A 12,859-nucleotide genomic window follows, 5' to 3' on the forward strand; every position below is an offset into this window, starting at 1 on the left:
AATGTGATTTAAAAAAATGGACGAAAAATGACAAAAAATGAATTTTTTGGTGAGTGTTTTTTTCATCGTCTTTTGTCACTTTTTTAGTCTCTCTTTTCTGGCGTTATTGTCGCGTTTCCGTGTCACATTTTTATCACTCATCTCTTACACTTTTGTTGCATTTTCATCGCTTTTTTTGTCACCTTTTCATCCGTTTTCTGTCACTTTTTTGTGGATTTTTCATCACTTTTTCATCACTTTTCTGCCACACTTTGTCAGATCTTTGTCACATTTTTGGGGTCACTTTTCCATCCTCGTTTTTGTTGCTATTTTGACACTTTCTTCATGAAGCTTTTTGATTTGGGCAAAGCCACACTTGAGAACATGTGCTCGGTTCAGGTGGCGGTTACGAGGTCCAAGTCTTATTATATCTCTCCCTCTGACTCTTTTGTGTTTTGGAACGAGAGGCGCTGCGTGGAAATGCTTACATCACACTGTCCTCCCCGTTTGGATCGATTCGTAGAACTCTCCTCTCTCTAACCTTTCCGTGCGCGGTTCATGTGAGAACGGTCTGTGGCAGAAACACATGTGAATCTTCCAGACTCTAAGTTTAGACTCGACCTGAAGGGAAGCCAAGCACCGGCCCGGCACGTGTCACTGGAGAAGCTCGACTAAACCCGGACTGACCCCCGGCGGGACTAAAACCGCGTCTAAACTGACACAGAAACTTGCAATTCGAAGCTAGCAATTGTGTTGGAAAGAGAGGGGAAAAACTTGGGCCCGGTCAAAAACTTTGTGGAATTTCCCTCTGCTCCAGGAAGAGAAGGAGGAAGTGTCTGCAGCTGAACGGAGAAAATATGCAGAGAAATGAATAGGCCTCTGTTATGCGAGAATTACCCGTGGAGAAACGGGGAGAGCAGCGGTTCAGTCTGGCATCACAGCTGTTTAGTCCTTGGTATGAGACTCGGATGGTTGCTTTACTCGGCTCGTTTACTTTACTTGCTTTTAACAGGCTAACTTCTTAAGATCTGCAAACGCTCCGTCAAGCAGAGGAATGAGGAGGACGTTTGAAATCGGACACAGCGAGGAACCTTTGAGCAATAAATTGGGTAAAAGTTAGATTCAATGTCAGTTATAATTTGTTTTAATGACTTTTAATGACGTTTAACCCCTAAACCCCCACCTGAACCGAGCACATTTTCTCCAATTTGGCTTCACCCAAAACTAAAAGCGTAGAAATTAAAATAGCATCAAAATAGTGACTAAAACGAGGATGAAAACGCAACAAAAAAGGGACAAAAACAATCACTTGGGTAGGTCTTAGCTTTCAAATGAGGCATTACACCGTCGCTCTCCAGTCGAGAAGCTGTTAGATTTGGGTGAAGCCGAACTGGAGAAAATGTGCTCGGTTCAGGCAGGAGGTAGGAGGAAGACTTTAAAGCTGCCTTAAGCGATGTCTTTTTTTATGCAAAATTGACTTTTTCAAGCTTTACATCATGTTATTCTGTCATTCCCTCATTGAAAACAAGCCTGAAGTGTTGCCTTGGCACATTCACGTATTTTTGAGTAATCTGTAAAAACTCTGATGGCGGCCATTTTAGGGATAGGTTTGCCTGAGTCCTCCTAGGAACGCCCCCACCTCCTGGAGACTGATGCCACAGACAGCGTGTGGAGGGGGCGTGTCGGAAAGGCTCAGAGGTTCTTAAAGAGGGGGTATTCTGCTTTTTTCAGTCACATAGCACCAGTCTATATCACACTACAATGATGACGAAACCTTCTGTTGGTCTGTAAATGCAGTAAATTAGAATAACTGCCTTGTATAAAATGTCTCTCTCAAAATGGCTGTAGCGAATGTCTTGAAATAGGCCTCTGTCTCTTTAAGAACCTCAGAGCCTTTCCGCAAACCTCTTAACTCCCGCCTGAACCGAGAGCATTTTCTCCAGTTCAGCTTTACCCAAATCCTGTAGGCCCAGTGTAACACCTCATTTGAAAGCTAAGACCTACAAAACTAAATTGATCTTTCTCCTCACATTATCAGATTTTTTTTCATCACTTTTTTTGTTGGGCAGTCATCTCATTTTTGTCAAATTTTCGTGACTTTTTCGTGACTTTTTCGTCAAATTTTTCGATGTTTTTGGTCCATTTTTTTGTCACTTTTTTGTCAAATTATTCGCATTTTTTCATCAAATTCTTATCACTTTTTTGTCCCTTTTTTCTCAATTTTTCATCAATTTTTCCGTCCCTTTTTTCACATTTTCATCCTTGTTTTCGTCTCAGTTTTGTTGCTATTTTCACACCTTTTTTCCAGAAGCTTTTAGATTAGATTGTCAAATTTCCGTGACTTTTTTGTCACTTTTTCGTCAATTTTTTAAATTTTTTTGGTCCATTTTTTGGTCACTTTTTGGTCAAATTATTTGCATTTTTTCATCAAACTCTTATCACTTTTTTCAAAATTTTTTGTCTAATTTTTGTCCATTTTTTCTCACTTTTTCGTCCCTTTTTTTGTCCCTTTTTTCACATTTTCATCCTTGTTTTTGTCTCAGTTTTGTTGCTATTTTCACACCTTTTTTCCAGAAGCTTTTAGATTAGATTGTCAAATTTCCGTGACTTTTTTGTCACTTTTTCGTCAAAATTTTCGATTTTTTTTGGTCACTTTTTGTCACTTTTTCGTCAAATTATTCGCATTTTTTCATCAAATTCTTAACACTTTTTTGTCAAATATTTCTCACTTTTTTGTCCCTTTTTTCACATTTTCATCCTTGTTTTCACTCAGTTTTGTTGCTATTTTCACACCTTTTTTCTCAGAAGCTTTTAGATCGGGGTAAAGCTGGAGAAAAAGTGCTCGGTTCAGGTGGGAGTTAAGGGTTTAAAGGAGGGGTCTTTTTTACTCTGTGTAAATGTGAATGAATTCTGCTTTACAAATGAACTTATAGCATTCGAGATCCTGTTATTCTGATGCAGTGGGTTTAAGCAATTGGCCACTCATGGAAACTGCAGCTACAACAAACACTAAAAGTAAATTTTCCTCCCACGTGGAAACTTATTTGTTGCATAAACGTCCTATATCAACAAAGACAAAATGAATCGGAACAGCCGCTCATCCCGTGGACTGGGGTGACCGTGTGAGTCCCGGGACGGCGGCCAGGTCATGTGCGTCTGTTTGACGGGACAGAGGCGTTTGAGATAAGGCTGGGAACTGACACAGGATCACGGGGAGGTGTGTGTCGGACCCAGGCCTCTGATTGGTGCGGCAATATTTAGATCGACACGCAGCTTTCCAACGCTCAAACAGGCTCTCGCCCAGCCAAGTAAGAAGTACTGTTACTATAGTGTTACTTCGAAAAGGATCGAGTCACGTTACCTCATACACTGACATCTGTCTTCAGCTTCCAACCTATATCCCGTTCTAAAGGGATGCACAGCAGTGTTCATTTTGACAACATATTTTTATTTAGTTTTAGGATTTTAGTCCAGTTTTAGTCAAAAAAATATCTTCAATTTTAGTCTAGTTTTAGTCGACTAAAATTGCAAGTAAATTTAGTCGACTTTGCATTGATAATATTCATTACAATCATATTTAATCTTGTTCCTGAAAAAGTGGCAAAAATGTGACAAAAAAATGACAAAAAATTGATGAAAAAAATGATGAAAAAATTAAAAAAAATTGACAAAAAATGACAAAAAAATGTGACAAAATTTGACAAAAAAATACCAAAATTTGACAAAAAATTACAAAACAATGACCCAAAAAATTACAAAAATGTGATAAAAAATGACAAAAAAAATTGATTAAAAAAAATTGATGAAAAAATGGAAAAAAAATGACAAAAAATGAAAAAAAAGAAAAGTGACAAAAATGGACACAAAAAAAGACAAAAAATTGACAAAAAATTACAAAACAATGACCCAAAAAATAAAAATGTGACAAAAATGTGATAAAAACTGACGAAAAAATGACAAAAAAGTTACAAAAATGAGTTGCACACCCAACAAAAAAATGATAGAAAAAAAATCTGATGACGTGAGGAAAAAGATCCTCTCGGTTCAGGCGGGAGTTAAGAGGTTAAATGACTGGATCTCATTAAAGAGTTAAGTCGCATTGAGTTGCCTTGTGTACGAAAGGCACTGTATAAATAAACATGCCTAAACAGTTAGACTTCAAGTTCCCATCATTACAAGCTTTTCAAACGGCTCCTTTCTTCATCCTCTGGGGCAGACTTGGACGTCACCTACATGAAAAACCTAATGCTTCAGTGCAACCTATGCAAAACGTCTGGGCTTTGTCTGACAGTCAGGCTGGAAACGTCACAGTACATTCACAAAGGCAGAGTGACAAACTTTCTCTTCTAAGTCTTTCTCCTTTTAACGCCTTAACTCCCACCTGAACCGAGCACATTTTCTCCAGCTTTACCCCAATCCAAAAGCTCCTGGAAAAAAGGTGTGAAAATAGCAACAAAAGTGAGATGAAAACAAGGATGAAAAAGTGACAAAAAATTTACAAAAAATTTACATAAAAATGACAAAAATGGACAAAAAATTAACAAAAAAGTGAGAAAAATGTAACAAAAAATTGACAAAAAATTGAGAAAAATTTGACGAAAAATTGAGAAAAAATGGACAAAAAAGTGACAAAAAAATGGACAAAAAATGGACAAAAAATGACAAAAATTGACAAAAAATTTGACAAAAAAGTGAGAAAAAATTGACGAAAAACCGAGAAAAAATGGACGAAAAAGTGACAAAAAATGTACACTAAAAAATGACAAAAATTGACAAAAATTGGACAAAAAAGTGAGAAAAAATTGACGAAAAATGCACAAAATGTGAGCAAAAATTGACGAAAAATTGAGAAAAAAGTGACAAAAAAATGTACAAAAAATGAACAAAAAATGTACAAAAAAATGTACAAAAAAATGACAAAAATTGACAAAAATTGGACAAAAAAAATGAGAAAAAATTGACGAAAAATGCACAAAATGTGACGAAAAATTGAGAAAAAAGTGACAAAAAAATGTACAAAAAATGAACAAAAAATGTACAAAAAAATGACAAAAATTGACAAAAATTTGACAAAAAAGTGAGAAAAATTTGACGAAAAACCGAGAAAAAATGGACGAAAAAGTGACAAAAAATGTACAAAAAATTTGACAAAAAAGTGAGAAAAATTTGACAAAAAATGCACAAAATGTGAGAAAAAATTGACGAAAAAATTGACAAAAAAATGACCAAAAAATGACCAAAAAATGTACAAAAAATGTACAAAAAATGTACAAAAAAATGACAAAAATGGACAAAAATTTGACAAAAAAGTGAGAAAAAATTGACGAAAAACCGAGAAAAAATTGACGAAAAAGTGTCTAAAAATTTACAAAAAATTTACAAAAAAATGACAAAAATGGACAAAAAATTGACAAAAAAGTGAGAAAAAATTGACGAAAAATTGAGAAAAATTGAGAAAAAAGTGACAAAAAATGTACAAAAAATGTACAAAAAAATGACAAAAATTGACAAAAAAATTGACAAAAAAGTGAGAAAAAATTGACAAAAAAATGAAAAAAAAATTGGACGAAAATTTGACAAAAATGAGATGACTGTCCAACAAAAAAAGTGAAAAAAAATCTGATGATGTGAGGAAAAAGATCAATTTAGTTTTGTAGGTCTTAGCTTTCAAATGAGGTGTTACACTGGCCTACAGGATTTGGGGTAAAGCTGAACTGGAGAAAATGCTCTCGGTTCAGGCGGGAGTTAAGAGGATAATCAATAAACATAAAGGAATGGAGCCACACCAACAGTACATTACAAAACTACAAAACTATTTGGCTTTGCACCTTGGAGTCATCACATCACATTGCGCAGGAATGAAATCACTACAGAGCTGAGAGCACAGAGGAGACTGTAACACATTTATACAAAGTTAAATTCCCCTCATGAATTAAATCTTACCGTGAGCGACGTGAAGGTCAGACAGATTCCTCCGAACCCGTTGAACGAAACCGCGAGGAAGATGAGTATGGACAGCACTGAGGAAACATGAGAAGAGAAATGCTTAATTATCAAGAACAAAGAGGATAATGCATGTATTCTTTGTATTAATATAATTTACCTTCTGGTTTGTACGCCGCAGTCGCCATCATCGCACAAGACGCTGCAAAGCACGAACTGAAAGGCAGAAAGCAAAGAGCCTTTACATTTCATTCAGCTTTATGTATTTTGTAGCTGCTCCTGGAAAATTAAGGCGGGACGCTGCAGGTGAACAGGGATTTGCTTTTTTAGAGATATCGATTTGAAACTGTTTCTGTAGATTACTGATATAAACAAGAAAATGTATTGCTTGTCTACTTTTGTAAAAGATTACACAAATGCCTGTATTTTCAGTGACGAAATCAAAAAAGTGAATCAGGTCAGGTTTAAATTAGATTTTGGAGTGACTTTGTGGCTTTGTTTTTTCAAAGCTCAATAAATCAGGCTAGGAATTAGACATCTCTCAGAAAAAACCTTCAAACTACTCTTAAGAAAAAGCCTTGAGTTTGGAGCTACTAAAGTGGAGATGTTGTTGCAAGAGTGTGAAGAAAACTGGTCCTAACGTTTTGTAACATCTGCATTTGCCTGTTTATTTCTCCCGTCTTTAGCTGCTTTTTTTTTTTTTTTTTTTTTTTTTTAATTACAACTTTAACGTAGAAACGTCGTGCCCAAAGGCATTGACGGCTGGGTTCATGAATATTAAAAACAAAGATCAGCCTCTTATCAATGTCCCATAATTTGTTTTTAAAACAGTCCAAAGTAGGACAGTCCCACAGTTCTGGAATTTTGTTTAGTAACTTTGTTGAAAATAGAAATGGAGATCGGTCCAGTGCTCGACTCGTGGGGAACTCTATGCCCAGATGGACAAGTGTTTTATTCCGTGTTTCAATAGGAGTTCTTTTAATGGTTGGACATAGGGACTGGAGAGCCTTTGGTAGTAATCCTCGTAACAGCTTGTAGCCATAGCACATAACTGCAAAGTTTCTCCTGTGTTTTAAAGGAGCCAGTTTGAGTTCTTCATAGTCCCCATCTGTAACTGGTTGCGTGTAGGAGTAGTGTAGTATGATCCTAATGGCTCGGCGTTGGAGTTTTTCCAAGCGGTTAGTTTGTGTGACATTTAGAGCGGCCCAGACAGGTGATGCATATTCAAAATGAGGTAGAATATAACATTTATACAGTCTTGTTAATAGATTCTTGTCATTAACAGAGAGGGAGAGTCTACGAAGGAGGAACATTTGAGATGCCGCCTTTCGGCAGGCGTAGTCCACTTGTTTGTCAAATTTGAGATCGCTTGTAATCCAAAATCCTAGATGGAGATGTTCATTAACCATTTCGACTGGATACTGCTTCTGTCTCTCAGAAAGGAAATGACCATATTTTGGATTACAGCATCATCTTGGTTGCCTTTCATGCTGCACGTGGACACCAAATATATCAATATCTGTGAATTAATGCCCGTGTGAAAGTTGAGAAAAAGTGACGAGAATAAGCATTATGACGGTTAAGTCTGGAATTAAAACTATTTAGGAAGAAAAACTCTCAACATTGACCCCTGTTTTCACCGGCCGTGTGTCTCGCCTTACGTTTGCACTGTCCGGTAATGAAAATGTACAGTAAAGCTTCTATAAATACATCTGAAAGCTCACCTGCCGATCAGCCTGATGGGGCGTGGCCCGAACTTGTCCATTAAAATGCCCAGAGGAAAGGTGGCGGCGCTCAGGAGGAACGAGCCGATGGTGAAGCCTAAATTGAGGATCTCCTCCTGCTCCACACAACTCGCCCACTCTCCGCTCTCCACGGCCGAGTGGTTAGAGTGCGCCGTGTCGTTCTCTGAAAGGAAAAACACTTTAAAAGACATAGGTTCTCCATATCTCCGTGTGTCTGTGGAGGTTTCCCACGTGACTCTCCTAAACAAAGGCAATGTGGGTTAATCCTCCAGTCCAGGGCTCCAGAGTAACATATTTGGTTGGTGGCACCGGTACATCTGTAAGTATTCTCATTAAAGGGCAAATCTCACCGAGAGAGTTGTGGAGACTGCCAGTCGCCGCAACTCGGACTGAATGAGCACTTACAAAGGCCTATCTCATCAGCCTGGAGACTATTTAGAGATAGGTGGAATCGAGGCTGCTTCCGAAACGGTCAGATTGCTAAGAGCTCTAACGCCAAACCGGATGTGCGTCAGCATCCGCCATGGCAAGTTGCTTCCGAATTGGTAACTCAGTTAGGAAGTAGTTAGGAAAAGGAGCCTTGATGCTAACTATCATAGCCACTTTAGCATAGGGACCTCTGATGCTAACTATCATGGCCACTTTAGCATAGGGACCTCTGGTGCTAACTATCATAGCCACTTTAGCATAGGGACCTCTGATGCTAACTAACCAGTGATTAGGAGCAGTGGCCCACAAGCCATTGCGCCAAATCCCCCCACCCCCCTCGCCCCCACCCTCGAGTGATTCATGCGCAACCACTGTTGATTGACAGGAGCACATTTAATAATAAAAATAATAATAATTAAAAAGTAAGATTCTGCTCAAGCCAAACTTTATAAAAGTGATAAATCCATGTTGTCGTCCCCACAGCTCAGTCACATGTCAGTGTTAAAGAGGAAACTCAGTAAACGGATTAAATGCTTTTGTTTTCATTTAGTAGAAACTTAAGCCACATGGATCATTTGCTGCTGTAGCTTTAAAAAACAGCTGTTGAAATAAAATAAGACTAAAGGGAAATGTTTGGATCATTTGGATTTATTTTTCTCCTTAAATGTCTTTGTTTGGACACTATGTTGTTGTTGGACATTGTACACTAGGGGGCGACATGCACTTTTGTTTGGCCTGCACTCCACCAATAACTTTAAAGAAGAAGAAAAACAGCTGTTGGTGATGTCACTTCCCTTTCCCCTGTTTAAGGACGGACGGATTGTGCAAATTCTGCCAAAGGTTTAGTTCACTAACTGCACAGATCTAACAGTCGACCCATGAAAGGTTAAGGAGTTAGTTGCTAGTGTTAGTGCTTAGAGGCTACAATTTGATGGTTTCGGATTGAGCCCTAGAGTTGCCGATGGTCATGGAGATGCCTCTGAGATGTCCCCTGGCAATAAGGCGAGTCTCCAGGTAGTCTCAGTGAAAATGAACAGGTTCGATTTCGGCTGGGTCTTTGCCTGGTCTCTGTGAAGTCTACGTGGTCATGAGCAGCTGTGGCAACGTTGCGACACTATTCGTTGTCCTCAACCTGTGAGACGTTTCTGTGACGTCCCCACAATGTCTCCGAGACCTGTCGGATTCCAAGGAGATCTCAAAGAGTCGTTTGGAGTCAGAAAAGTCTCACAGGTTGAGGACAACAACGCGACGCAACTGCTTGAGACCGCGTAGACCTTTCGGAGACCATGCGGAGACCACATGGAGCAGGTGGTCTCCGCTACAATCAAACCTGGCGAAGATGTCTCGGAGACAACTTCGTGACTAGCAAAAACTTGAGTCTCCAACTTAACTAGTCTCCAGGCTGGTGAGATAGGCCCTTTAGGATTTTTAATAATAATAATAATGCATTGGTTTAATATAGCGCTTTTCTGGACACTCAAAGACGCTTTACATTGCACTATTCGTTCACTCCATACTCGGTGGTGGTAAGCTACTATGGTGGCCACAGCTGCCCTGGAGTAGACTGACGGAAGCGAGGCAACCAGTCTGCACCATCGGCCCCTTCGATCACTCACTCACTCACTACATTCGCCCAGGCTTCCTGGTGTTTCCCAAACAGTCTCCCATCCATGTCCTACCAGGCCCTTCCCTGCTTAGCTTCCGAGGTCTGACGGGATTGGGCAAATAGCAAAGGCGGTTTGGCGCCTTTGCTATTTGCCTCTATCTATGTCACTTCCTGTCAGTGTCCGATAAGGAAGTGAAACTATAAACAACACAAAAATGGTCCAACTAAAGAAAGCTGAGTACAATGTTTCGCAAAATCTTAAATATAATTGTGTTAATTATGTTTTCACAACAAATGTGTCTAATATGCACTTTAATGAAACTATAACGTTAATAAGGTTCCACGTACAAGTTTTCGTACTCGAGGTGACTCTGTTGATTCTTTCAAATGCGAACTTAAGACACATTTATCTGTTCAAGCTTTTAATTAGCTACTTTTGGGCTGCTATGATTTCTGTGTTGTTGTGACCCCTTTTTATATTGCATGTAATTTTTGCTTTTACTGTGTTGAGAAGCACTTTGTGGCCTTTGCCTGTGAAAGGTGCTATATAAATAAAGATTACTTACTTACTTACTTACTTACTTACTATAACGACGACTGAAATTATTTATATTGACTCATAAAAACAAAATAAAAATGAAAAGAAGGGACTAAAAACAAGTGACCTTCCAGTGGCACAGTTTAAAAGAGCCTCATATCATTTAGATTCACTGCTTTGTCCATGTGGGAGAAGAAACATGAAGCAGAGAATGTGATTAAACGTAAACTTGACCACACTCAAGTCCACTCGTATTTGACTGACGTTGGAAAGGACTCGTTGTGATGTTTAGTTTCCTCCATGTGTGGCCGTTACCTGTGCAGACGTGTGAGTAGAAGCCCTCGTTCTTCAGCATGATGAGCAGGGAGCCCCAGCCCAGCAGCACCGCGGAGCACAGCAGGTTCTCCACGATCGCAGTCACCGCCATCCACCAGCGGCGCCGGTACGACCGCGCCAGACTGGGAGCCATGGTGCTGCGGAGACGACAAGCTCAGCCACAGGGGCACAAACGGGGCTTAAATTGTTTTAATTATAGTTTTACACCAATGAAGTGGCAATTTCTTTCTAAAGCAAGGCTGAAAAAAGACGTTTAGCCAAAAAAGTTATGGAGCTCCTGGGAAGGTCAAAGATTCCCTGAAAAAGAGCGCACGCACGGTCCTATACATGCGTTTCCGATGACATCACGCATAGTTCCGGCGGCCATTTTGAATACCGAAGTAGCATTATGCAGTACTATAGCATGTAACAATATCTCAACTCAGGATGAAAATGAAAGACAACTGATTGAAAGTGGCGTTTTTATGTACTGGTAATCATTGTTCAAGAAGATAACAGTAAAAACACGGCCCCAGAGACGCACTTTTATGTGATATAATCAGTAAATGTGGCTCAGATGTAGCAGCTCTGTCTGTCGAGCTACAGCAGGATTTACTAAAGATCTGCTTCACTCTGAAGATTAAATGAACCCATCAAAGAGGAAAACAGAAAACCTTTCTCTGTGATTTTTACAGTTTGTCATGGCAACAGAGAAACAGTCTGGGTCAGTGTTTAAGCTGCTCAAAACGTTAGCATGCTACCAGTTAGCAACTGTCAATGGCTTCAACACGATAAACATGTATGAACACTGAGGAAATACTTCAGTAACAGCTCAGCTCTGACCTCTGTCACATGTTTGGCTACATGTTTGGAGTGTGGTTCAGGGCTTTCTCTTGGAGAGTTCAGAGCTGAGCTGTTGAAGCTAGATGCTAACCAGTAGCATGCTAATGTCTTGAGCAGCTTAAACACTGATTCACTGGTTTCTGAGGTTGTGATTTTTCTGAGGCTGTGATTTTACTGTTTTCGTCTTGAGCAAAGATTACGAGTAACTAAAAATGTCACTGTCAGTTGTCTTTCATTTCCAGCCTGAGCAGAGTTATTGGCTGTTTCTCAATTGCGAGGATCCGTCCTCCGTTTGGCCACTTCATTGACGTCCTCGGTGGCGGCTCCTCCAAAACGGAGCGGAGTGTCCTCTCACCGCCGCCTTTGAGCTCAAATGGAACGGCCTCCGGAGTGAGCGGCTGCGTCAGGTCACGTCTCAATCTATGCTTATTAAAACAACTGTTTTATGAATAACAGAGGCCAGGAAACTATTTATGTGGAATAAAACTTTTTTAAAGTGAGTTCAAACTAATAAAGTTTTGCGAGAAAAGAAAAAAAAAACTATGCTGCAGTGCATCATGGGTAATTTCAGCTCTCCGAGGCAGCGGAGGATCCACAGCTGTATCCTTCGTAAATGAGCCAAACGGAGGAGTCGAGCTGCGAGGGGGCGAGTGTGGTGCAGGTGAAATGGAACCACTTGGCGGCGCTGTGATGACCTGGCAATTGGGAAACAGCCATTGTTACACGCTGTAGTCCTGCATAATTCTTCGGTATTCAAAATGGCCGCCAAAACTACAAAAGTCACATGACTGAAAGGCATGTATAGCTGACATATTGCATGGAAGCGTGTGGAAGTACTTAAAACATCAGTCGTCAGTGTAAGTGGATACACAAACCAAATCCCATATTTAAACGATTAAAAAGCCTGACATTTTAACAAACGGGTAGAATACGTCCTTCTAAAAACTATGTATAAAAGCAAAAAATCAAGTAAAAGTAGATATAACTACAGTTGATTTTCAAGCGACAAAGATGAAATACCTCTATTCTATGTCTGAACCGAGAGCATTTTCTCCAGTTCAGCTTTACCCAAATCCTGTAGGCCAGAGTAACACCTCATTTGAAAGCTAAGATCTACAAAACTCATCTAAATGGATCTTTTTCCTCACATCATCAGATTTTTTTCCATCTTTTTTTGGGGGGGGGGTTTTCAATGACAACTAATTTTTTTGTCTTTTTTTTTGGTCTTTTTTTGTCTTTTTTTGTCATTTTTTTGGTCTTTTTTTGTGACATTTTTTGTCTTTTTTTGTTCTTTTTTGTCATTTTTTTGTCATTATTTTGTCATTTTTGTTCTTTTTTTGTCATTTTTGTCATTTTTTTTGTCTTTTTTTGTCACATGTTTTGTCATTTTTTGTCTTTTTTCGTCACTTTTTTGTCAATGTTTTCTCACTTTTTTGTCACATTTCCATCATTGTTTTCGTC

The 12,859-nt window shown here is 39.1% G+C and overlaps 1 protein-coding gene across 1 annotated transcript in view; it reads right to left on the minus strand.

The window, feature by feature from the left end:
* LOC306960828 (large neutral amino acids transporter small subunit 3-like) overlaps positions 1-10,709 on the minus strand; it is a gene marked incomplete at its 5' end in the record, with an annotated part of 32,610 nt that extends 21,901 nt beyond the window's left edge. The window contains 4 exons of the mRNA XM_079553406.1: positions 5,923-5,999; positions 6,083-6,138; positions 7,647-7,830; positions 10,556-10,709. Of these exons, the coding sequence (XP_079409532.1) occupies positions 5,923-5,999; positions 6,083-6,138; positions 7,647-7,830; positions 10,556-10,709 (471 nt within the window). The remainder of the gene's footprint in view (positions 1-5,922; positions 6,000-6,082; positions 6,139-7,646; positions 7,831-10,555) is intronic.
* Positions 10,710-12,859: the final 2,150 nt, after the last annotated feature.

Source organism: Gobius niger (assembly GCF_951799975.1).
Source record: "Gobius niger genome assembly, chromosome: 3".
NCBI lineage: Eukaryota > Metazoa > Chordata > Actinopteri > Gobiiformes > Gobiidae > Gobius > Gobius niger.